Consider the following 27,441-nt stretch of genomic DNA (forward strand, 5'->3'; position numbering starts at 1 on the left):
ACAAAACTAAAACTGGGCGTTATTCACTAATAGCTTTTAAGTGTCCTGGGCCTGGCACGTCAGCATCCCTTCACAAATGGTTTTCCAGACAGTTCGCCTTGTGTGGGGAGAGCAGGGACTTTAATACCACCGATGGCCTGCAGGGGGCAGAGGTGAGTCCAGGAGACACCAGCCAGGGCTTCTGCAGGCCTCTCTGGAAGAGGAACTGCACTTCTGTTGCCTGCTGGGAACACTGAAGGAGGTTGGGGGGCTGGGAGGGCGGAGTGTTCCTTGTGCTGCTGTGACTCCCACATGCCATGAGGTCATGATGCCAGAACAACTCAGAACAGAAGTCTCAGAAGTATCCACTGCAGGTCAAAGGAGACCAGTTTATTTCTCATGCTTGTCCTTTCACATTTTCTGGTGGGAAGGTTGAGACTTCAGCCTTTGATGGAACCTATTTGGTAACCAGTCTGAGGGCCAGCCCAAACACCTGCCCAAGAAACGGTGAGACATGAGGCCCTTCATCCCTCTGCAGCCTGACACTACCTCCAGGCTACAGACCTGAAAGGGAGGAAGACCTTCATTCCTTTTTCTACACACTCCTCACTCTGGACCCTCGCTAAGTTCACTGAAAATGGGCTGCTCTCCAGTCGTCTATTTGTAGGATGGATTGTGGGTGTGGGCTAGCAGCCGTGAGCACGCACAGCGCCGATGCTCCAGAAGCTGTATACCACCAGATAAAGGTGCCCAGTCCCAGGGAGGAGTTGGGGCCCAACCAGGCCCCAGGGGGTCGCTGCCTGGTAAGTTGGTTGGCCTCCCGGGCGGGTCCTCTGGATCTGGCCCATAGGAAGAGGTCCTCTTTGATAGTCCTGCCTGGAGAGGCCTTCTCAGACATGGAAGTATTTCATAAAACTACAGCAGGTGGTTATTCTAGAGAGGAGAACTGAAAGTTCAGGAAAATACTGGACTTTGGGAACTGATAATGGTGGCCTTTCAAGTAGGAGTGGTCTTCACCTTGATCTTGGGAGCCACGGGGTTCTGGACAATGACTGCCCTGGGAACCCAGGTTGGGGGTGGCTTCCACCTGGGCAGCTCTGTGGTTTCATTGTAGACAGGTCTCATCAGAAAAGGCATTGCTGCTAAAATTATCCTGTGAAAAGGGTGCTGAAACAACTGGTTGATCATTTGGGTGGAAATGAAGATTTTACCCACTGTTCAGATGTGTACTTGCTGCCTTATTGGAGGAAGAGGGTGCTAGCCTTTTTGGTCCTTTATACAAGGGATACTAGGGTACCTCGGTTGGGTGTCCTCCAAGGTCAGCACTCTGACCCTTCCCTCTGTGGTTACAAGGGCCCCAGCTGAGCAGGGCCACAGGCTTTGGCCTTTGAGTCTGTGAGTGGCTGAAGGTGTTAGGGTGACCTCTGCACCTCTTTATATTTCAGTTATCCTGGGAGAAGCTATGTCACTTATTTTTCTTTTCAGAGGAGGCTGAGGTCCAGTTGCAGTGGGCTGAGTTGAATGGGGCATTTGTGTGTGTGTAATGGGAACTTGATCCCAGAACTGTTGCCAGGGTGTCCTAACCCTGTCCTGAGTAGGGTATGAGAGAGGCTTTAGGGGACAGGAAGGGACAAAGCAGCATCTGGTTCCCTCATCCCCTGGTGCCAGGAGCAAGGATGGCTGCAGGCTCACAGCTCCCTGCCACCTTGTCATTCTGTATTCTGCCAGGGCCACCAAGGGATCATGTGGGGTGCCTGTCCCCTTCCATTGGAGAGGACCATTGGACTCCCCAGGAACCCTCTCCAGTAGCTTCTTCCCTCTGGCTGGCCTGCATTCTGGGAAGATGTATTTTTTCCTTCCTTCTGTGAATGCTTGGACCCATTGTGGATAACAGGAGCAGTTGGGGGAGCCCTAGTCTCTGTGGCTCTGCTTTTCCAGGAAGCTGATCTTCCCCTGCCCTTGTAGGGTCATCATCAGAGTGTGTGGCTGAAGGAGCAAGATGTTAGATGTGAGTAGGAGTCCTCGGGCATAGCAGAGGACTGTCTGCTGAGGGGATGACCAGTGTGGAACTACAGCTGTTTCTTAGTCCATCATCTTCGGAGGATCAGGGATGCTCTCAGAGACTGGGGTGAAGCCCAGCAGGATCATGTGTCTCTTGTAGGCCTTGATCTGCTTAAACACAGTGTCAGTCCCATGGAGGTAGTCCAGCATCCCCAGAGCCGCATAGCACTGGTCGACCCTGGAGAAGACGAGAGGGTGCTGAAGGCTGGTGTGCTCATGTCCATTCCACCTGTGCCCACCTGAGCCTTCCTGCCCCACACCTGTCCCCACCGTGCCCACCACCTGCTTCTGAGTTACCTGAGTGGGTGTGCACAGATTGCTGGGCCCCTCCAGGGTGAAAATCGATGCTTTTCCTTTGAAAAGTTCTCTCTCTGATTTGATGCATACAAGTCAGAACCTCCAGCAGAGCCTGCTTGTTGAGGTAGGTTCTGGAATCCCATGAGATTCCCCTGGAACACTTACTAAATGCAGTTGCCAGGCCCTGTTTCCCCAGAGGCTTTGATTCTGTGTATCTGAAGTGGAACCCCAGAGCCTGCATTTGAAAAAAGCATCTCAGGTGATTTCTGATGCAGGAGGGTCCTGGACCACACTGCTGAGACTGGAGGCTTTCAGAAAGCGCACAGCTCCCCTTGAATTACCTGCAGGAATTGTATGCCTACATGCATTTTTCTGGTAGTGCCCATAGCTTACGCTATACACTCAAGGGGTCCAGGTGTAAATGGAGCTTAAACAGTGCCAAGGAAGATCCAGTGTCAGAACCAAAATGGCAAGATGATCTGGGTCCCACGATGGTGGTTATTGTGCTGACCCCAGACGCCTCTCCCTCCACTAGACCCACATTTACACTGAGACACCAGTGTCTGCTGTCAGGAGCTCCAGAAATAAAGGTGAGTGTTAACTGCCCAGAGACCCAAAGTGGGGAGAGGTGCCTTACTTTTGATGGTGGTAGTCATGGAATTCAGGTGAAGGCAAGAAAGTAGGTGGTAGCCACAGTGGGAGATCATGGTGAAGATGAAGGCCAAGGAAATCCACATGGTGATGGAGGACAAGTGGGAGCCCATTACTATTGGACCCAGTATTGCCAGCAGCATATTGATCTGCAAGGAGAGAGCTGTCTGAAGGGGGGCCTGAGGGGAGGAAGGGAACCAAGGTAGATGTCCCCTTCCCCCCGAGTGGTACCAGGAAGACTTCCTGACTCAGATCTGGGGAAGATGAATGAATTTCTGGACCCTAATTTACTGTAGTCCTTCAGCTTTCCTGGTGGCTCAGACCATAAAGAATCCGCCTGCAAAGCAGGAGACCTAGGGTTGATACCTGGGTTGGGAAGATCTCCTGGAGAAGGGAATTCCATGGACAAAGGAGCCTGGCAGGCTACAATCCATGGGGTCGCAAAGAGCTGGACACAACTGAGCGAATTTCAAGCAACTTTCAAGTTTTTAAGCTTGAAACCTAGGACAAGGTATTAACTGTTTGAACCTCAACTTCCTCATTATCAGAATGGTTGTTTCTAAATGCTTGTTGGGAGGACTAAATGAGATAACTCACATTAGGCATCTGGCTTTTCCTTGGATATGCCAGCATAAATGGTAGCTGTGGAAGGGGCAGAAGAAATAAACTCCCAGTGCGGTCCCATTTTGCGCAGGAGACCTTAGCTTAAGGAAGGGGACTGGGGCCCTCTGCCCTCTCCTCTGGGGAAGCCGAACTCTACTCACCACATGTCCAATAGGCTGGACAGATAGGTTGGAGCAATGGGTACTGTCCACTCGTTTCTTATGGATTTTCTTATAGGGTTTTGGGTGGTGAAGGAGTCTACAAAGATAGTTACCAGTTCATAATTTGCCAGCCTCCCTCTCCCCATCCCTGATCAGAACTTGAGAAAGCAAAGGTTAAAACTGGGGTTACATACAAGGAGCAAAGTTGAAAACACACTGAAATGGCACCCAGAGAGACCTGCCTTTGAGTTTTCGTGGTGCATACTTTGGGGAGGGTGACGTAGCCTGTCTCTGCCTCAGTTGTATGAGCTGCAAAGTGGATGATGGCCAGAAAAGATTCCATAGGGGAGTGAATGGGAAACTGCCCTGCCACAGGCATAAACGGGAGTTCCAGACACTCCTGGGTTGTCTTGGGTTGTCAGCTATGGAGCAGAGTGGTCTTCCTGTTACCTAGATAACAAGAGGCTTTCCAGACCAGGTGGTGGTGTCCCATCCCCACAACTCCAAGGAGGCCTTGTTTCCTGGGTGCTAGGAGTAATGTCTGGCTGGAGCTGGCAGCCCCCGAGTGCGGACCACCTCAGCGGGGAGCCACCTGGACATGCCCTGCTTTTGGAAAGTCCCCTCCCCCAGCCTGAGTGTCTGTCTGAACTTGCCTGCTGCTTCCTCCTTCTACAACTTCCACCACTGTCCTCCCCGTTTCTCGCCCGGGCCCAACCCCATGTATTCACACAGGTACCTTGGGGAGCGTGGAGAAGGCGGTCAGCCTGACTCCTTCAGCCTTTTGGCCCCTGGTCATCCAGGGAGGCTTGACCAGGGTCAGGTGCAGAGATCGAGGTGATGGGCCTCCTCATGTGGTCTAGCCTCGCTTCACCAGGCCCAAGTGAAGAAGGATGTGAGTCAGAGAGCTGCAATCTGGCCTCTTGACCAACTTGTATAAGTGGGTCTTCCTGGTGTTCAGGGTGGTAGTCACCCTCAGTGACAGGATGTCACCCTCAGTGACCTCGGCTCAGGATGGGGGCCTGCCTGAGCGTTCTCCCAGGTCACTGTGGAGAGCTGGCCCCACATGCTCACACCCCATTGGGCCTCTATGCTGCAGCCAACCTTTCCTTGGGGACCAGTCACCCCCTTTCTTTTCATGCAATCTAGTCTCACTGCCTCAGGCCCCAGTGAAGAAGGAGCCAGGGAGCTGCTATCTGGCCTCTTGACCAACTTGTTGGTCAAGGAATGGCCAGGGAATGGCCCCATGACCACAGGTCACTTGCTGGTCCTAATGAACTGGTTTAGGGGTGTCAGAAAGGATTTCTTTCTGAGAAATTTCTGCAATCTGGAGGTGTATTGCCCCAAGGCAAGGCCAGGTTCAGAGTGGTCCTTATACTTCAGGCCTGGCTCTCTGGCTTCTCCAAGCTCTGTGTGTATTGAGGGACCAGAATTCAGTCTCTAAACCTTCAGTTTCATGCCATGGCAAAGCCAAGTCTGGCCAGACTCATTTCAGACTACCTATAGAGGAAGTAAAACACCTCTTCTGGCAACCTCGACCGAAAGGAGAGTGTGATGTATGATCACTCATTCATTCAAATGATATTTATTGAATACTTTCTACGTTCCTGGCAGTGTTTTGTGTGCTGGGAAGAAAACAGTGAACAAAACAAATTCCTGCCCTCACTGAACTTATATGCTTACCATTTTAAATAGAATGATCAGGGTAAACTTCATTGATGGTGAGATTTGAACAAATGATGAAGAGGAAACGTTTATGGAGGGGGAGTGCGTTCGGGTAAAGGGAAGAGCTGGAAGAAGGCTCTAAGGCAGCACACTCCTGGCATCTGTGGCTGGATAGGAGTGAGCAGTGGGGTGAGGAGTGTGGAAGGTGAGGTCAAGAGCTGGGGAGGAGCCAGTGCATAAGGGCCCCTGAAGCCACGCTGAGGACTTGGACTTTTACTCCAAGAGAAGTAGATGTCATCCCGAGGTTGTGAGCCAAGAAGTGACAGCATGTACAGGGTTACTCTGGCTGCTGTGTTGGGAATAGACAGTTGGAGACCAAGAACAGAAATGGAGAGGCTAATTAGAATTGCAAAAATACACACATGAGAGGACGGTGGTGCAGACCAGGGAGGTGGCAATGGAGGTGGTGAGAAGTGGTTGGATTCTGGAGGTTTCCTGATAGACTGGATGTGGAGTGTGAGGGAAAGAACATTCTCAAGAGTGACTCCAAGGCTCTGGGTGTGAGAAGCTGCCCAACTCAGATGGGGGAGGCTGTGGGGAGCAAAGACTTTGGAGGGAGCAGAAGTTCAGAAATGGTCTGTAGATCATGTTGGATTGGAGATGTCTATGAGGCAGGTGGATATTTGATCCTGGATCAGGAGAGAGTCTGGGTTTGAGAGATAAATGTGTGTAAGCTGTCAGAGTTTAGGCGCTATTTAAAATCATGACACTGAAGAGATGAGGACAGAGGAGAGCAAGGCTGAGCCCTGCGTGTCAACATTAAGAGGCTAGGGAGATTAGGCTGAGGTGGGACCAGAAAGCAGACTGTGAAGGGATAAACTATGAGGCTGGAGGGCAGAGCAGGGCCTTGGGAGCCAGTATAAGAAGCTGCAATAGGGTGGCAATGAGCAACTGTGAAAACAGTCCTATTAGGGCTAATGAGACAAGCCTGTGACAGGGACACTGGCAACCTGTACATTTCTGAAGGAGCCATGGAGGTTAAGGCTGATGGAAGGAAGTTTCTAGCTAGAGTAGGTGAGACGATAGTTTTGTGTTTATTTGTACGAGGTACAGGCTGAAGGATTTAGAGTTTTATGATGTCTTAGTTTCAAACCAAAAAATTATAGATGCATAGATATTTATATTTTTATATATAGCAAAAGCACACATTTTGAACTGTTTAAGATTGGTGAATCTAGGTGGTGGGTAAATGAGTGATCAGGGTACTACCTTTTCGCCTTCTGTATATGTGTTTTCCATTCTTCATAGTGTGAAATGATGGGGAATAAGAGTAGACAGAGGAACTGGAAACTGTAGAGACAACTCTGCAAAGAGGACCAAAAATATGAGTGGGAGTGTGTATGGGAGAGGGAGGTAACAGTTTTGAGTCTGGTTTGGTTTTTAAGCTGGGATAAATTATAGCAGGTTTGTGATAAAGCAGAGAGGAAGAGAGCATACGCTAATAAAGTAATGCTCAAAATTCTCCAAGCCAGCAATACGTGATCTGTGAACTTTCAGATGTTCAAGCTGGTTTTACAAAAGGCAGAGGAAACAGAGATCAAATTGCCAACATCCACTGGATCATCAAAAAAGCAAGAGAGTTCCAGAAAAACATCTATTTCTGCTTTATTGACTATGCCAAACCCTTTGACTGTGTGGATCACAATAAACTGGAAAATTCTTCAAGAGATGGGAATACCAGACCACCTGACCTGCCTCTTGAGAAATCTGTATGCAGGTCAGGAAACAACAGTTAGAACTGGACATGGAACAACAGACTGGTTCCAAATAAGAAAAGGAGTACGTCAAGGCTGTATATTGTCACTCTGCTTATTTAACTTCTATGCAGAGTACATCATGAGAAATGCTGGGCTGGATGAACCACAGCTGGAATCAAGATTGTTGGGAGAAATATCAATAACCTCAGATATGCAGATGACACCACCCTTATGGCAGAAATGGAAGAACTAAAGAGCCTCTTGATGAAAGTGAAAGAGGAGAGTGAAAAAGTTGGCTTAAAGCTCAACATTCAGAAAACGAAGATCATGGCATCTGGTCCCATCACTTCATGGCAAATAGATGGGGAGACAGTGGCTGGCTTTATTTTTCTGGGCTCCAAAATTACTGCAGATGGTGATTGCAGCCATGAAATTAAAAGATACTTACTCCTTCGAAAGTTACAACCAACCTAGACAGCATATTAAAAAGCAGAGACAGTTTGCCAACAAAGGTCCGTCAAGTCAAGGCTATGGTTTTTTCAGTAGTCACGTATGGATGTGAGAGTTGGACTATAAAGAAAGCTGACTCCTGAAGAATTGATGCTTTTGAACTGTGGTGTTGGAGAAGACTCTTGAGAGTCCCTTGGACTGCAAGGAGATCCAATCAGTCCATCCTAAAGGAGATCAGTCCTGGATGTTCATTGAAAGGACTGATGCTGAAGCTGACACTCCAGTACTTTGGCCACCTGATGCAAAGAGCTGACTTACTTGAAAAGACCCTGATGCTGGGAAAGATTGAGGGCAGGAGAAGAAGGGGACGACAGAGGATGAGATGGTTGGATGGCATCACCGACTCAATGGACATGAGTTTGGGTAAACTCTGGGAGTTGGTGATGGACAGGGAGGCCTGGCCTGCTGCAGCTCATGGGGTCGCAAAGAGTCGGACATGACTGAGCGACTGAACTGAACTGAACTGAAGAGAGCAGGAGAGGAAAAATTAAAAGAATGCAAGAAAGAGAAAGAATAATTGCTGGAGTAAACAAGAGGTGGTGGCTGCAGTGTACAGATGGTAGAGGAACAGCTGGAGGAGGAAGAAGGAGAGACTACATGCTGCCTCAGGTGGACAGGGAGAGCACGCGTGCAGTTGCTCCCTGCAGGCTACAGTGGTGCGAGGCTGTGAAGGGTCTCTTCTACTTGAAGGCAAAGCCATAATCTAGGAGGATGTGTTGAGGATTTGAAGAAGGAGGAGAAGCATTAACTAGCTATCCTGTCCAGAAGAGAGGGAGGGTAAGCAGAGCATGGACTGGTCTTATAAAATCTGGTAGCTCTGTTCAATTGGTTGAATGAAATAATCGGGAAGGAGTCCCTGCTTAAAAAACAACCACACGCACACAGACAGAATTAATGATGGTGGGGTTATCCATTGTTTCCGCAGCTGTGTCCTTCCCAAACAAGGCCAACTGATATCTGTCGGCGTCTGCCATTGCTGTTCCTGACCCCGTGGGTAAGGGGAGACCTGCCTGACTTCTCTGGGGCTTGGTCAGTGCTGGACTGAGACAGTCATTTCTGTTCCTAAAATGCTGACCCAGGTGTCAAGGGCCAGAACAGGCAGGTGTAGAGCCAAGTCTAGGGGTCAGGAGACCAGACATGAGTCTTAACTGGCTGGCTCTGAGATTTGAGACATATTATGTACTCTCTCTAAGCTTCTAATCTGGGGGAGCCTTTTACAGAATCGCTGGGCTCGCACTGGCCATGCTCTGTCCAGGGCTGGCTAGCAGAGTTTGGAGGTCGCAGCTTCAGCCCCTGCTCTCTGTGCTCCAGCCTGCAGAAGCTGCAGCAACACTTACACGGCCATTGTTGTCGACATGAATTCGGTAGCGGGAGATGAAGTTAGGCTTTCCAGTCACGTCCAACACCAGGAGAAGTCCACTGAGGGTCCGGTAGACCAGAAGAGGCACTTGGGTGACACCTAAAGTTAGGAAGCAGAAGGAAAACATCAGGGCAACTTCAGGAGCTGGCAGGGTAAGTATTGCCTGAACACACGCTTGGTGGTTACTGAGGTTACACTGTGGGCAAGCCCAGGGCTGGGGCCCTGCTTTTAGTCTTCAGGGGACAAGCCTGCTCTGGAAACTGTCATGGGTCACTTAAGGAGTGTCTCTATTTCTTTCCTTAGCTGTAGTACGGGGGCAATAGACTTCGCGGTGGTTTGAGACAGAACAACAAAACATTATAAGATATGTGATGCACTCCACATAGAAATGACTTTGGGTTGACTTTTGGCTATCTGCCCTCTGAGCCCGAAGAATAGCCGAGGAAGGGAGGAGCAGGGGGAGACCAGTTCAGCTCATGAGGGGCAGTCAGGTCCCCCAGTCCTCATGAGCCTATGATGCCATGAGCAGAGGGAGCTCAGGTGTCCAGTGGGCGTTTTGCAAAGTGGAAAACCCAACTCTGAGGGGCTCCTTGGTTAAACAGTCTTCACACCCTGCCCTCTTAGAGAGTCAGGGTCCAGACCAGTGTGGTAACAGCTCTAATATTTCCTGTTTGACTTTGTTAAACTCAGCCTTTCCCAGGCTTTTCTGTATCCAGTACTGTTTTCTCAGATAGCTCAGAAGAGGATGGCCATATGTCCCTCTCTGCCCAGGACAGTTTCAATATACATCTATGATTCCAGCATCATTCTTAATAACCCCTCCTTTACTCTCACACATGGCCCATTCGGATGATACCTGGTATGGTCTCCCCCGAACCCCATTAACCTCCTACAGAAATGCTGTTGTCCTGCAGGATGTTTTAGAAAATGCCGATCAACACAAATTTAGATAGAGCTCTTGGTCCGCATCCCACTTTTCCATGAAGTCACTCCAAATATCTCTGATCTCCTCCAGTGAACAAATCAGCACTTTATCCACCCCAAGTGGCAGTTATCCAGGTGACATCACAGTGTTACCTAACTCTTGTGCTGTTAGCTGTATTTTTCCTTGATTTGCTGCCTCCTCTACTTTCAGTATCCCAAGGAGCAAGGGTGTTTTTCTCCGTTCTCTGTCTCTTCCTTCCATCCTCCTTTAGTAGCCCTGTTGCTCCATCAGGCACCATGGCTTGTGCCAGTTGATACCTGGAAAGTATTTGGCTAACACGATGGGGAAATGTGACTGGCATAAAGGTCCTCAAGGCAGTTTGGCCCTTAGGCCTAGTGGGCCGTCCATTGAGGTGCCTGCCTACCTGTTCATCCAAGGGCTCCTTGAGGAATACAGAGTGAAAATCGCAAGAGGTGTCTTGAGCATTTTTTTCAGCTCTAACTTGTCAAATTGCAAATATTTTTTCTGTCTTGTATTTGCTTATCACTACCTATCACAGATGATAGGTAGTTTCCCCATCATCGTAACAGAAACATAAAATGTTTTCCCACCACTCTCCCCATGTACATTTGTAATTTGCGTTGTTTTTTTCAGTGAGTCCTTAAGATTCCGTTAACCCATCATGTTTAATATTTAGCCCATTTTCAGTTTTCTTTCTGAAGAAAACAGTCTTCAGAAACATGAAACATTTTATTTATCTCTACATTTGCTTTGTGAAATTGACACATTTTTATCTCCCCTTCTAGGCTGTGACATAGTTTTGGTTGAGGTTTGTTTTGTAGTTATTTTATTCCAGTCAGACTGTGACATAATTTGAATCGGGTAGCTAGAGTATATTAATACTTTATCTTAAATTTTTCTATATCCTACTTATGAGTTTGGCACAAAGTCACTTAAAAGTACTATTTGATTGAATGCATGTATAATTGAGGACAGTCACTATTGTAGGTAATGCTGTTATAGATATCTATCTTAAAACAGCTTTTTCTTCTACTCTGTTTCCTTAGGACTCTTTAGAGCCAGTGGCACTGTCAGTAAATATTTGCTGATTGAACACATGCTGTCAGGCCCCAAGAGCTAGGTTGCATCAGCCCCAAGGACATAGCCTCACATGAGACACAGCAGCCCTCTGTCCTTGTGAACCTGACGTCTGGAAGCTGGAGTACTGCTCTCACATGCTTTCGTTTACACATAAACTTTTTTTTTTAATTTTTCTATTTTTGTGCATGTGGGAGATGTCTCAAGATCTTTTTTTTTAATTTATTTTTAATTGAAGGATAATTGCTTTACAGTATTGTGTTTTCTGCCAAACATCACCATGAATCAGTCAGAGGTTTACCTATGTTCCTTCCTTCCCGAACCTCCCTCCCACCCCCCTCCCCATCCCGCACCCCTTGCAAGTTACAGAGCTGTGGTTTGAGTTCCCTGAGTAATACAGCAAATTCCCATTGGTATCTATTTCACAAATGGTAATGTATGTTTACATGTTACTCACTCCATACATCCTACCCTCTCCTTCCTGCCCACTTCCATGTGCATAAGTCTGTTCTCTTTGTCTTTGTGTCCTCTGCCACCCTGCAAATAATTTATTTCATCAGTACCATCTTTCCGGATCCCATATATATGCGTTAGTATACAATATTTATTTTTCTCTTTCTTACTTACTTCACTCTGTATAATAGGCTCTAGGATCATCCACTTCACTAGAACTGACTCAAATGTGTTCCTTATTATGGCTGAGTAAATAGATGGGGAAACAGTGGAAACAGTGTCAGACTTTATTTTGGGGGGCTCCAAAATCACTGCAGATGGTGACTGCAGCCATGAAATTAAAAGACGCTTACTCCTTGGAAGGAAAGTTATGTCCAACCTAGATAGCATATTCAAAAGCAGAGACATTACTTTGCCAACAAAGGTCCGTTTAGTCAAGGCTATGGTTTTTCCTGTGGTCATGTATGGATGTGAGAGTTGGACTGTGAAGAAGGCTGAGAGCTGAAGAATTGATGCTTTTGAACTGTGGTGTTGAAGACTCTTGAGAATCCCTTGGACTGCAAGGAGATCCAACCAGTCCATTCTGAAGGAGATCAGCCCTGGGATTTCTTTGGAAGGAATGATGCTAAAGCTGAAACTCCAGTACTTTGGCCACCTCATGCGAAGAGTTGACTCATTGGAAAAGAGTGTGATGCTGGGAGGGATTGGGGGCAGGAGGAGAAGGGGACAACAGAGGATGAGATGACTGGATGGCATCACTGACTCGACGGATGTGAGTCTGAGTGAACTCCGGGAGTTTGTGATGGACAGGGAGGCCTGGCATAATGCGATTCATGGGGTCGCAAAGAGTCGACTGAGCGACTGAACTGAACTGAACATTCCATTGTATATAATCACCACACCTTTCTTATCCATTCAACTGTCAGTGGACATCTAGATTGCTTCCGTGTCATAGGTATTGTAAACAGTGGTGTAATGAACATTGGCGTACATGTGTCTTTTAAGTTTTCGTCTCCTCAGGGTATATGCCTAGTAGTGGGATTGCTGGGTCATATGGATGGTTTTATTCCTACTGTTTTAAGGAATCTTCATACTGTTTTCCATAGTGGCTGTATCAATTTACATTTCCACAAACAGTACAAGAGGATTCCCTTTTCTCCACACCTTCTCCAGCATTTATTATTTGTAGATTTTTTTAAGGTCCATAATTTTTTATTTTTTTATGTTTTCATTCATCTTCCCTCTTTATTGAATTTTGATCATCTTTGTTTTTGGATGATGATGGTCATTCTGACCAGTGTGGGGTGATATCTCACTGTGGTTTTGATTTGCATTTCCCTAATAATAAGCAATGTTGAGCGTCTTTTCCTGTGTTTGTTAGCCATCTGCATGTCTTCTTGGAGAAATGTCTGTTTAGGTCTGTTGTCCACTTTTTGACTGGGTTGTTTGTCTTTCTGGTATTGACTTGTATGAGCTGTCTGTATATTTTGGAAATTAATCTTTTATCAGTTGTTTCATTTACTATTATTTTCTCCCATTCTGAGGGTTGTCTTTTCACCTTGTTTATAGTTTCCTTTGCTGTGCAAAAGCTTTTAAATTTAATTAGGCCCCACTTGTTTATTTTTGTTTTTATTTCCATTACTCTAGGAGGTGGGTCATAGAGGATTTTGCTGTGATTTATGTCATAGGGTGTTCTGCCTATGCTTTCCTCTAAGAGTTTTATAGTTTCTGGTCTTACAGTTAGGTCTTTAATCCATTTTTAATTTATCTTTGTGTATGGTGTCATTCTTTTACACATAGCTGTCCAGTTTTTCCAGCAGCACTTATTAAAGAGACTATCTTTGCCCCATTGTATATTCTTGCTTCCTTTGTCAAAAATAAGCTACCTGTAGGTGCATGGGTTTATTTCTGGATATATTTATTTCATGGGTATATTTATTTATATCCTGTTCCATTGGTCTATATTTCTGTTTTTGTGCCAGTACCATACTATCTCAATGACTGTAGTTTTGTAGTATAGTCTGAAGTCAGGAAGGTTGATTTCACCAGCTCCATTCTTCTTTCTCAAAATTGCTTTGGCTATTCAGGGTCTTTTATGTTTCCATATGAATTGTGAGATTTTTTAAATTCTAGTTCTGTGAAAAATGCCATTGGTAATTTGATAGGGATCACATAGAATCTGTAAATTACATTTGGTAGTAGAGTCATTTTCACAATATTGATTCTTCCTACCTAGGAACATGGAATATCTCTTCATATGTTTATATTGTCTTTGGTTTCTTTCATCAGTGTCTTATAGTTTTCTGAATACAGCTCTTTTGTCTTTTTGTGTGGGGTTCCCTGGTGGCTCAGAAGGCAAAGAATCTGCCTGCAAAGCAGGAGACCTGGATTCAATCCTTGGGGTTGGAAGATCCCCTGGAGAAGGAAATGGCAACCCACTCCAGTAATGCCTGGAGAATTCCATGGACAGAGGAGCCTGGCAGGCTACAGTCCATGTGATCACAAAGAGTCAGACACGACTGAACAACTTAGGTAGGTTGATTCCTAGGTATTTTTTATTCTTTTTGTTGCAGTGTGAATGGGATTGATTCCTTAATTTCTCTTTCTGATTTTTCATTGTTAATATATAGGAATGCAAGAGATTTCTGAGTATTGATTTTTATATCCTGCAACTTTGCTAAATTCACTGATTAGCTCTAGTAATTTTCTGATAGAATCTTTAGGGTTTTCTGTGTATAGTATCATGTCATCTGCAAACAATGAGAGTTTTACTTTTTTCCAATCTGGATTCCTTTTATTTCTTTTTAAATTGTTTTTTATTCCTTTCATTTCTTTTTCCTCTCTGTTTGACATAGCTAGGGGGATGTCTCAAGTTCTTTTTTTTCAAGTTCCTTAAACATCCACTCAAGATTGCCCACAAATTTAGTACTCTTTGGGATTACCACTGTCTTTAGGTCCTCTTTCCTTAGAGTAATAAACTGAGAGGTCTCAGAGTAGAGAACAAAACAAACAGAATTAAGCTATAACCCGTACTCAAACCCTAAGGGCTGGTGTCTGGGAATCTTACCTAGAATGTAGAGGAGCCACTCCTTCCCTTCAAATGTAGACAGCAGCCTCTCCCACTGGGCTTGCCAAAAGTAGCAGGAAGCACCCCAAAATCTCTGAAGATACCTTGAAAGAAAACTCATTCATGTTTCTGCGTGAAGACTGGTGGGTGGACAGCTCCTGAATCCATGCTCTGCCCGCAGACCTCCACCGCAAGGCCCCCAGATCCTGAATTAGAGCCGGCCGAGCAGACTCACCCTATGACGCAGTTCCAGTGGACCATCAACAAGGGGAGGCTGGAGCCCAGGATGAAAGCCGTCCTCCTCATGGAGCCCCAGATGTGTCCCTCCTAGGGGACGACAAGAAAATGTCAGGCCCTAACCAGACTCCTGCCTTCCCAGGCGGCTCACTGCTGAAGCCTGGCAGGAGTGACGGGCCATCAAGTTCTCAGTCATGCCAGCATGGCATATCTGCTGACCTTTCCCAGCTTCCACAGGAGACTCTTCCTTGTCAAGAGCTCTCAGGCTTGTGTGGAGGTGAGCATGAAAGTTAGAGCTTAAGGGTTGAGGGAAGGAAGAGTGCACACCTGCCCCAGAGAATCTAGCAGGCAGTTTTGTCACCTAGACAATGACAGATGAACCTTCCAAGAGCCATGGGATTTCATGACCAGTCCTCATGTTGAACAGAGATGCAGATTTTCTATACATGGCAATCACCTGGGAGCTTTTAAAAAATCTCAGTATGCAGTCTCCTTCCCAGATCAGTTACATAAGAGTCTCTGGGATGGAGCATGGGCTGCCCTGTTTTTAAAGCTCCCCATTGAAATCCAGTGGGCAGCAAGGCTGGGACGGCCATCACAGAGGGATCTGCAGGATCTTTGATGAGGCCAGGGGACTTCACTGTGTTCCCCAGCCAGGCCTGCTTTCCAGTGCCCATCACTCTTCTGTCCTTGAAGAAAAGAGTAAACAAACACATTTTCTGACTTGTAAGAAGTCCTCTGCCTCCCATAGACACAAGCCTGGGCTGCCAGCTTATGTCTGAGGCTGATAAGAGGCTTCCTGGGGAAAGAATAGGCACTGGCCATCACTGGGTGGTCCTGACATGTTCTCCAGAAGCCTAAAACATCAAAGGTAGCAACCCTGATGGTAAAACAGGAAGGTCCAGTCTTGTAGAAGGAAATCCCTGGTGTGTCACCAATTTCCACAATACCTTGCACAGGGATGACAAATGTCCATTACAGTTTATGTTTATAAGCCTGGATGGAGTCTGCTCATGTTCCTTCAAGGGAGAGAACGAGAAGTGGTGGTCCCTACGGGTGTGTGCAATTAGTGAACATCCTTGTACTGGAAGCTGATCTAATAGGATGCCATGTCTTAACCCAGACTTTGGAGATTTGGAGGAGTGGTTTTTTGTTTTTTTAATACTTATTTATTTGGCTGCTTTGTGGAATGCAGGATCTTACTCTTAGTTGTGGCGTGTGAACTCTTAGTTGTGGCAAGTGACCTCTTAGTTGCAACATGTGGGATCTAGTTCTCTGACCAGGGAAGGAACCTGGGCCCCCTGCATTGCAAGTGTGGAGTCTTGGCCAGCTGGACCACCAGGGAAGTCCCCTAGTAGACTGTTTTGATGGACTCATTCAGAGCAACCTGAATCTGCATTGACTCTTCTTCTCTGATTATCCCTTCACACTTTCAATCAGAAGAAGTTTGTAAGTCATTTTCTAGGGCCAGTGAAATGTTTTTCAACGCCTACTACTCTTTGTGGTCCTGAGTTATGAAAAATGACCTCCTTCTTTCTTTCTTGATTTCTCTCTCTCTCTCTCTTTTTCTGTCTCGCCATTATAGGTTGGATCACCAGGACCACAGAAACTTGTTCTTTTACATAGGCTGTTTAAAGGTCACCCCCAAATTTGCCAGTCAGTTCATCTTGGGCTTTTGCAATTACTCCATTTTTAGGATTCAAAGGATCCTTTTCATGAGCTTTTCCAGATGGCCTAAGAATCTTCCCTTTGAGTTTAGTCAAATTTAAAACCTCATTTTCATGAGTAAGACTAGCTGTGTTTTCATGGATCATGGTGTTTTCTGTCTCCTGAAGCCCAAAGTGCCAGGAACATATACAGGACAAAGGTCTCTGTGAAGGGCAGGTGCATACAGATCAGACGTTATTGGGATCTGCTGCAGCTTGTTCCCCACCCCACCCCCCAGACCATAGTGGACCTCCCTCGTCCCCAGAGCAGATGTAGAAGGGGTGGTTCCAAAGGCCTGAGCCTGGGGCATTCTAAGGGCCAGGAGACCTTGGTGGGACAGCTGTGGGGCCCTTCAGTGCCCTACATGCAGGCAAAGGGGCTTGAGTGATAAGGAGGCAGCTTGGAGTCCAGTGATTCTGCTCAGCTACTGAGGGGAGCACTTCACTAACATGTCAGCTACCCCAGCACCCTGTCAGTTACGCTACAAGCACAGGCATGGACGGGAGCACTGGCTGCATGCTTACCACTTTTATGGGTTAAAGTGAAGTGAAGCCGCTTAGCTGTGTCTGACTCTTTGCGACCCATGGACTGTAGCCTGCTGGGATACTCTGTCCATGGATTTCTCCAGGCAAGAATACTGGAATAGGTAACCATTCCCATCTCCAAAGGATCTACCTGATCCAGGGACTGAACCTGGGTCTCTTGCATTGCAGGGAGATTCTTTACCATCTGAACATTCAGGAAAGCACAGTTTGGTGGGTAGGGGACTCATATTTACCTGGTTTGGATTCTCATTGTGTAGCATATGTCCAGCCTCTTCTTTCATCTGGAATAAGAAAGTGCAGGTGAGCCTAGGTGTCATCTTCACATGCAACCTGCTAAGTAAGTAATATCGAATGTCAAAGTGAATGGCCAGCAGGGATTTTTTATGCTGGCTACTCATTAGAATCACCCAAGAGTTACAAAAAAAAAAAAAAAATGAAAAAACAAATCACACCAAATCTCCCCTGGAATGAGACAAACTGATTCTAAAATTTACATGGAGATCTTTAAGTGCAAACTCAATTGGGCCTTAGGAAGCATCACTATGAACAAAGCTAGTGAACTATTTCAAATCCTAAAAGATGCTGCTGTTAAAATGCTGCACTCAATATGCCAGCAAGGTTGGAAAATCAGCGGTGGCCACAGGACTGGAAAAGATCAGTTTTCATTCCAATCCCAAAGAAAGCAGTGCCAAAGAATGCTCAAACTACCTCACAATTGCACTCATCTCACATGCTAGCAAAGTAATGCTCAAAATATTCCAAGCTAGGCTTCAACAGTATGTGAACCGAGAACTTCCAGATGTTCAACCTGGATTTAGAAAAGGCAAAGCAATCACAGATCAAATTGCCAAACATCTGCTGGATCATAGGAAAAGCAAGAGAATTCTAGAAAAGCACCTACTTCTGCCTCATTGACTATGCTAAAGCCTTTGACTATGTGGATCACAACTGTGGAAAATTCTTAAAGAGATGGGAATACCAGACCACATTAACTGTCGCCTGAGAAATCTGTATGCGGGTCTAGAAGCAACGGTTAGAACTGGACATGGAACAACAGACTTGTTCCAAACTGGGAAAGGAGTATGTCAAGGCTGTATATTGTCACCCTGCTTATTTAACTTCTATGCAGAGTACATCATGAGAAATGCTGGGCTGGATGAAGCACAAGCTGGAATCAAGATTGCCAGGAGAAATATCAATAACCTCAGATATGCAGATGACACTACCCTTATGGCAGAAAGTGAAGGAGAACTAAAGAGCCTCTTGATGAAAGTGAAAGAGGAGAGTTAAAAAGTTGGCTTAAAGCTCAACATTGAAAAAACTAAGATCATGGCATCTGGTCCTATTACTTCATGGGAAATAGATGGGGAAACAATGGAAACAGTGTCAGATTTTATTTTTTGGGGCTCCAAAATCCCTGCAGATGGTGACTACAGCCTTGAAATTAAAAGATGCTTGCTCCATTGAAGAAAATCTATGACAAGCCTGGACAGCATATTAAAAAGTGGAAATATTACTTTGCCAACAAGGGTCTGTGTAGTCAAAGCTATGGTTTTTCCAGTAGTCGTGTATGGATGTGAGAGTTACCATAAAAAAAACTAAGTGCAGAAAAATTGATGCTTTTGAGCTGTGGTGTGTTAGAAGACTCTTGAGAGTCCCTTGGACTGCAAGGAGATCAAACCAATCAATCCTAAAGGAAATCAACCCTAAATATTCATTGGAAAGACTGATGCTGAAGAAGAAGCTCCAATACTTTGGCCACCTGATGCAAAGAACTGGCTCATTAAAAAGACCTTGATTGAAAGACTGAAGGAAAAGATTGAAGGCAGGAGGAGACGGGGATGACAGAGGATGAGACGGTTGGATGGCATCATCGACTTGATGGACATGAGTTTGAGCAAGCTCCAGGATTTGGTGATGGACAGGGAAGCCTGGTGTGCTGCAGTCTGTGGGGTCACAAAGAGTCAGACACAACTGAGTGACTGAACTGAACCGAAGGTACTATAATCATTACATTTTTGCTGTGCTTCCTGTCTTTTCTCTACCTTTTGAAGTCTCCCATTTAAGAACTACCATTGTCTTTAGTTCAAGTATTCTTTTTTCTTTTTTTAATTTGGCTGTGCAGGCTCTTATTTGCGGCATGCAGGATCTTTAGTTGTGACATGCAGGCTCTATTCCCTGACGAAGGATGGAACCCAGGCCACCTGCATTGTAAGCATTGGAGTCTTAACCACTGGACCAGCATGAAAGTCCCAATCTCCTCTATTCTGTTGCCCCAGTTTTCCATTTGAAGAAATGGAAGCATAGAAATGTTCATTATTCAGCTTCGGTTTGGTTCGGTTCAGTTGCTCAGTTGTGTCCGACTCTTTGCAACCCCATGAATCGTAGCACGCCAGGCCTCCCTGTCTATCACCAACTCCCGGAGTTCACACAAACTCACGTCCATCGAGTCAGTGATGCCATCCAGCCATCTCATCCTCTGTCGTCCCCTTCTCCTCCTGCCCCCAATCCCTCCCAGCATCAGAGTCTTTTCCAATGAGTCAACTCTTTGCATGAGGTGGCCAAAGTACTGGAGTTTCAGCTTTAACATCATTCCTTCCAAAGAAATCCTAGGGCTAATCTCCTTCAGAATGGACTGGTTGGATCTCCTTGCAGTCCAAGGGACTCTCAAGAGTCTTCTCCAACACCACAGTTCAAAAGCATCAATTCTTCGGCGCTCAGCCTTCTTCACAGTCCAACTCTCACATCCATACATGACCACAGGAAAAACCATAGCCTTGACTAGACAGACCTTTGTTGGCAAAGTAACGTCTCTGCTTTTGAATATGCTATCTAGGTTGGTCATAACTTTCCTTCCAAGGAGTAAGCGTCTTTTAGTTTCATGGCTGCAGTCACCAACTGCAGTGATTTTGGAGCCCCCCCAAAATAAAGTCTGACACTGTTTCCCCATCTATTTCCCATGAAGTGATGGGACCAGATGCCATGATTTTCGTTTTCTGAATGTTGAGCTTTAAGTCAACTTTTTCACTCTTCACTTTCACTTTCATCAAGAGGCTTTTTAGTTCCTCTTCACTTTCTGCCATAAGGGTGGTCTATTCAGTTTCAGATTACAGTTTTTTAGTGGCAGAACTTGAATTCAGTGCTTATTATACTGACGGAGTCTGCACAATGTATAGAACGTGCTGAAGCTGGTGAATGCAGGGTGTCATTTAGGGACTAAAAGGAATAAGATCAGCCTCTATTAGCTGTAAATAATGGATTAGATATTGTGTGTGTGTGCTTTCTTTTTTAATACCAAAAGTAAAATAGGGCATGGTTTTTCTATATTAATCATTATTTTGAGAAACATTTATTGTGTGCCAGATACAATGCTAGCCACAGAGGATACAAAGATGAATAAGACATGCTTCTTGGCCCTATTTAATAACATAATACTATATAACTTTGATTTTCCACGTGAGAAAATATGTAGGGGGAGGATAGGAAATGGCATTTATGATGGGACTGCATTCAGAGAAAGAAACTATATGCACTAAAAGTAAATATTCTAATACTTTATAACAATGAATTGATTTTCCCTTAAAGGGATTTCAATAGGTATTATAAGATTATCCAAATTACATGCTTTTTAGCGTGGTTCTTTTGAAAGTAGATGATTCTGACTATGCCAGTTTTTCATCGCAGATCCCGAATCTAGATAAATGACAGAGTGAAGCTGTGGTGGACGTTCACAGCCTTGAAACTCGGAAGACAGGGCAGGGGAATGGGATGAGGGTGGGAGAAGTGGGCAGTGTTGTCTGCAGCCTGGTTCTTTCAGATTCTAGGTTCCTGGATATTCTACATGGTTGATGAAGTTTCCCATTTGATAGGTAAAAGATCAGTTCAGTTCAGTCGCTCAGTTGTGTCCGACTCTTTGCGACCCCATGAATCGCAGCACGCCAGGCCTCCCTGTCCATCACTAACTCCCAGAGTTCACTCAGACTCACGTCCATCGAGTCGGTGATGCCATCCAGCCATCTCATCCTCTGTCGTCCCCTTCTCCTCCTGTCTTCAATCCCTCCAGCACCAGAGTCTTTTCAAGTGAGTCAGCTCTTCACATGAGGTGGCAAAGTATTTGAGTGTCAGCTTCAACATCAGTCCTTCCAACGAACACTCGGGACTGATCTCCCTTAGGACGGACTGGCTGGATCTCCTTGCAGTCCAAGGGACTCTCAAGAGTATTTTATGTGAATGTACATGGTTTCTTTGTAAATATCTTGTGAAATTATTAGAAAAAAAAATTATTAGAGAAATGGAACACCTGATAGACCATCTGGTCTACCCCTTCCATTCTATAGGTAAAGAGATAGGCTTAGATAGCAAAACTGACTTGTTCCAAACTCCACACAGTGTCTGACAAAATCCAGGCTTTCTAACACTTTGCCTGGTATCACAAGTGGTTTCAGAATAACATAAATTTTGTTTCATGAGGGAGAGGGCTACTGTCTCTTGAGGACCGAAACTGCCATCACTTCAGCCTCTGCTCTCAGGCTGTTTGTATTCTTGGGAAAAGCTGAGCAGTCTGCCTCCAGGTTAAAGCTTCTGATAAAGAGGGTTTTCAGAAGGTAGAAGGACAAGGTCTGTATGTAAGTGAAACTCATAGAGGGAAAAGATATTCATTCAAGAAGGTAAAATGCTTGAAGGAAAAGTTTAAACTCTTGAGACAAAAATGACCCCCTTTGGACAGTTTTAGCAATGCTCTCTTCACTGCTTTTGCTGTGGGTACTCATACCCCTTCAGATTTACTGCCCCACTTGACCGCATGGCCGGCAGGCTGAAAGCATGCCTATTTTGTTTACTCTGAGATCCACAGCACCAAACACAAGCCTAGCATACTCAGGAAGTATTTGTTGAATAAACAAAAGAAGGGGGAAAGATGTTTTTTTGCCCTCAGAATGTGTCTAACATTTGCTGTCAAACATTTCAGCACCTTTTCCTACACTATACACTTTCCTTTCTAAGGTCAGAAGCTAATGCTCAGAGCATTTGTTTCTGCCAAATTGAATGGACTCTTTATATCCCAGGTAGAGAAATTTAGTTGGAATTTCTATGAAACTGAGCCAACTTACAAGTCTCTATCTTGTCTTGCTTGCCTTATACCTCAAAGGATCCGTATGAGCACCCTGAAAATCACTGGCCCACTGTTCATCACCATCTACACACACTATTCCTCTCCCTTGGTGACCTCTGTGGGAATCCATCCTGGGGTACTACCAGGACATCCACAAATCTAAACATGGAACAGCTGTTGATAAATCCCAGTATGTGCTTGAAAACAGCTTGGATGTGGTTGTCCAGCTCCTAGCCCACACATGTACCTTGGGCCTTTGCAGTTTTGTTGTAATTGGCCCCATCCCTTCCAGGTGGCCCTACCAGTTTACAGAGAGGCAATTCAACCACAGTTGCTTCCTGGCAGTCTTTTACAATCGGATTTTCGAATTCTAACTTGGGGTTTTCTCCTTCACATGGTTTTGAAGCCAAACCCAATCCATTGACAGAATTATCTGTCAGTTGCTAGAAAAATGGGACTACACAGAGGAGGGAGATGGTAAAAACACAGACGGAGGATGTAGACATTAGCAAGACAGGAGAGGACTCTGTGTACTAAGAGAACATCCCAGGACATTTCTCAGAGGCAGATCTCACCTGCACTGTAAGTGGGCAAGACACAGAGGTGCAAAGGTGAGAAGGCATGCTTGGCCTTTCTTTTAATGAACTTGGATGCGTCCTAATCTTGGTGACGAGCTTCCCTGCCCCGCTCCCACTCACCTCTGCAGTTGGCTGTTTCCCAGTTCCTTCAGGTCCCTGCACAGCTCAAGCCAACTCTCTCTTCTTTCAGCCCCCAGTTGGCAGCTGCTGCCTTCTCACCCTGCTAGTACTCGGGTGGGCTGGGAGGCTGGCCAAGCTGACTGGCTGGCTCAGGCCAGGCATGTGAACATAATGGGAAAAAGAATTTGGGTCTATTTTGATGAGAGACAAAAATGCCCTTCTTGCCAAAGGACATCTGAAAACCAAGAGGAAATACTCGGTTCAAGCCAGGGCTTGAAAAAGCACATTTGGCTGAACTCTGAGCTTCTGTCTTTTTTTCTTTTTCCAAACTTCTTACATCTTCCTCAACTTAAGAAACTGTCACTGTCCCATAGGAGGCAGTTTCGATAAGAGTCGTGGGAGTCAGGTAAGGTCAACGGCAGAAGATGGGCTGTCCAAGTGGATAAAAAGCTTCTCTGGACCACAAGGTCTCATTGTCTCACTTTTGATGGCTTCTGTTGCTGCTGAGGGCAGCCAAGGGAGGAGAGATGTAGCAACTACTGCTGTTGAGTCTAGATGCAGGAAGGAACCCCTCCCTGGAGAGGTGAAACAGGTGAAATTAGAACACAGGATGACCCGTGATGTCAAAAGGTGAGATTTTTGAAAAAGAATTGAATTTTTATTTTTAAGTTTCTGAAAATTATTTTTTACTAGGCAGCATGTATGCCTGATATAAAAAACAAAAGGGTCAAAAGAGTGTACAGTGAAAAGCAAGTCTTTTTTCATCCTTCCCAGTCCTCTACTTCTCCCAAGAGGCAACCCCTAGAACTAATGTTTTTGTATTTCCATCTAGAGCTTATCTCTGTAAATACTAACATATATGTCTCCCCCTTTTAGGAACAGCTTGCCATATATACTTGTTATGCTCCTTGCTTTTTCACTTAGCATGCACATGCAGAGATTGTTCCATTTAGTACCTTGAAGAGCTACTATGTTCTTCTTAAGGTTGCATGTTGTCCCTTTGTCTAGATGTGTCATACCTTATCCGGCCAGTTAAAAGACCACATCTTAGTCATCTTTTCCTAATTCCCTGCACAACACAAATCTCAGTAAATGTTCAGTGCTTCTTCAGAAAATACATCTTGTACAACTTGTTCATTTTTTTATAATTGCTCTTTTTAGAGGTACCAGTATTTGTTCAATAATCCAGATACTTGTGTAATGTATATATTCCTGGCCACTCAAGTGTGTCTTGTGCACTGATCAAACATTACTGACTTCCAAGGTCTGCCTTATCTTGCTCCTTTAATGTTATTCCTCACTATGTCTCTAAGAATCACTGCCATATGCAAATATTTATTGATCACTATATGCAGAATTTTCTTTTTATCTATTTTAAAGAGGCAGAGTAGTGGTCAAGACAAGGAAGGAAATTCTGGATGGGAGGATTAGTACAAGTGGAGGTAGGAATGACAGAAAATAGCTTTATATATCTTCGTGGCACTAATAACTTTGGCATATAGTAGGTTTGCAGTAGAGTTTGCATGAATGAGACACTCTTCTTTGATCTTCTGGTTTTTCTCTCCATTCTGTCTTTGATGATTCACTTAGCTTTCTTGTTACTTCAAGGTTGTATAAGATGGTCCCTTCCTTGGCTGATCTCCTTTAAAGGGAGGACAGGTTCTGAGATCTTGAAAGAAGGTAGATGTGGGCTCAAACTGGGCACTGTCATTCACCAGTTTTGTGACCTCGGCCTCTCTGGGTCTCAATTTCCTCATTTATAATATAAGCAAGTTTGATAAGAGTATCTTGGAGGCCCCTTCCAGGTCTAATGGAAGTTAGATTTTTATAGCTATGTTTACCAATTTTTCTGGAATATATCCCTCATCCCAAACTCCAAATAAACACATCTGGTTAAAATCTTCAGAGATATTCTGAAGCCTTGGGGTCCCATTGCTCCTAGAACATTACAGAACAATGCAGAAGTTCAAAAAAGATTCTCAATGCTGGTCATATTACAAAAAAATTACAGGGATCTTTGAATCTGGTTATAACACTAAAGATGAGTTTGTTACATTCATGAACAGGGAGAGGAAGGGAGAGCAAGAGCATTAGTAATAACAGAAAGGCTTGGCTGGCTAAGGAAATCATTCTGTCTTGTTCTTTTTTTTTTCCTGTCTTGTTCTTAAGGAAAACTGATTTTACAACCAATGTTCCTCAGTTTTTTAAAACCTATATACTCTTCCAGCTCAGAAGATGTTTAAGTCTTACTTACTGTAATGACCATTCATAATGTGTGCCATTCAAAAGCAAGTTTTTTTTCTTTTAAATGTGATATATATTATTGAATATATTCTTCTCCAGTTCGGTTCAGTTGCTCAGTCGTCTCCAACTCTTTTTGACCCCATGAATTGCAGCACGCCAGGCCTCCCTGTCCATCACCAACTCCTGGAGTTCACTCAAACTCACGTCCATTGAGTCAGTGATGCCATTTAGTCATCTCATCCTCTGTTGTCCCCTTCTCCTCCTGCCCCCAATCCCTCCCAGCATCACAGTCTTTTCCAATGAGTCAACTCTTCGCATGAGGTGGCCAAAGTACTGGAGTTTCAGCTTTAGCATCATTCCTTCCAAAGAACACCCAGGACTGATCTCCTTTAGAATAGACTGGTTGGATCTCCTTGCAGTCCAAGGGACTCTCAAGAGTCTTCTCCAACACCACAGTTCAAAAGCATCAATTCTTCGGCGCTCAGCCTTCTTCACAGTCCAACTCTCACATCCATACATGACCACTGGAAAAACCATAGCCTTGACTAGATGGACCTTTGTTGGCAAAGTAATGTCTCTGCTTTTGAATATGCTATCTAGGTTGGTCATAACTTTTCTTCCAAGGAGTAAGTGTCTTTTAATTTCATGGCTGCAGTCACCATCTGCAGTGATTTTGGAGCCCCCAAAAATAAAGTCTGACACTGTTTCCACTGTTTCCCCATCTATTTCCCATGAAGTGATGGGACCAGATGCCATGATCTTCGTTTTCTGAATGTTGAGTTTTAAGCCAACTTTTTCACTCTCCTCTTTCACTTTCATCAGGAGGCTTTTTAGTTCCTCTTCACTTTCTGCCATAAGGGTGGTGTCATCTGCATATCTGAGGTTATTGATATTTCTCCTGGCAATCTTGATTCCAGCTGTGGTTCATCCAGTCCAGCGTTTCTCATGATGTACTCTGCATAGAAGTTAAATAAGCAGGGTGACAATATACAGCCTTGATGTACTCCTTTTCCTATTTGGAACCAGTCTGTTGTTCCATGTCCAGTTCTAACTGTTGCTTCATCTGGGACTTCCCTCCCATCAAGAATCAGTGATTTACACAGTTGTTCTAATTTTGCAATAAGCAAATGCAGCATAAAATCCATTGTTTGCAACAAACACTTAAGGTCTTTGGAAATATAAGCCATCAGGGTGTTTGTTTTACACTTGTGTAACCTGAGAAATGAACAGTCAGTTTTGGGGTTGGGGGTGTTGGAGAGGGGAGAAGATGGGGTATGTTTCCTACTTGATTGTTTCAGTGCACACCAGGCCCAGTGCTGTGGGGAAAATATAGGCTGTTCTTCATGTGACTAGCTCTTGATAGAGCTACCCTGTACTGAATGTTATGACAGAGTGGATAAGAGGATATTAGAAACTCACAGGGCAGGGAGAAGGGAGTGCCTTGTCTGCCTTCTCCATCACAGTATTGCTGAATGGAATGATTGTTAAGCCTGCAGCAGTGCTAACAAATACTGAGTATTTCAGGGATAACAGAGACAGGCCAGAAACAATGCTTTATTGAATACACTTCTATATCTTGTGCAGCGTTTTTCCATTTATTAACACAAACATCTTGTGAGATGGTTTTTCATATCCCTCTTATCAATAAGGAGACAGATACTCCTTCGGAGACGGAAAGGGAAGGAGTGTTCAGAAAGTGCATTTTTAATGGGATGAGCCTTCACATCCCTGGGGTTGAATTTGCTATCCACTTACCAACAGCTCCTTCAAGGGAAGACATCAAGGAGGATGACTATGCTCTGGGGAGCCTGCACCTTCTCACAGGGACGGGAGGTTTTGCGTGAGTGACTGTGAGGGCTGCTTGGAACTGCTAACTGTTCAGCAAGTCAGTGTTCTGCGTTCTCTCCCACCATCGGAGAACACAAGGCAGCCTCGCATCCGAGCTCGGTCAAGCTGCCCAGAACAGGAGTTGGCAAAGAGCTCTCTTTTCAAACAAGATTCACGGATAATCAGAGGGCAGGTGCGGGCTTTGAAAGAACCTAAGCTAGGCCTGGACCTCACTGCTCTCACAACGAAGATCTGGCGAGTTCGCTTATCATCCGACATGTCTCGGAGCTTCTCGGAAAGCGGGAGCGCACCAGCATTCGCCCTGTGCCTCCTCAACCAAGGCCGCGTCTTCTTTGTAATTCGAACAGACCCTAGGGCTAGTTGCTATGGTAGCGGTGCCGGCTCTGCTCTCTGAGGAGGGGAGGTGGGGAGCGGGCCTTGGTGGATGTCACCTAGACTTTATTTGGGGTTGCTGCTCCACTCCCAACC

At 45.2% G+C, this 27,441-nt stretch overlaps 1 protein-coding gene across 1 annotated transcript; it reads right to left on the reverse strand.

Annotated features, from left to right (window-relative positions):
* On the reverse strand, window positions 1–27,231 carry FAXDC2 (fatty acid hydroxylase domain containing 2). Its single transcript, XM_070792302.1, is given in 8 exon segments — window positions 1–2,218; window positions 2,975–3,017; window positions 3,020–3,137; window positions 9,019–9,140; window positions 14,585–14,688; window positions 14,820–14,911; window positions 22,759–22,763; window positions 27,036–27,231. Coding segments are annotated over 8 exon segments (837 nt in total). The 3' UTR covers window positions 1–2,061.
* Between the last annotated feature and the right edge of the window lie 210 nt (window positions 27,232–27,441).

This window comes from Bos indicus, chromosome 7 (genome assembly GCF_029378745.1).
Source record: "Bos indicus isolate NIAB-ARS_2022 breed Sahiwal x Tharparkar chromosome 7, NIAB-ARS_B.indTharparkar_mat_pri_1.0, whole genome shotgun sequence".
NCBI lineage: Eukaryota > Metazoa > Chordata > Mammalia > Artiodactyla > Bovidae > Bos > Bos indicus.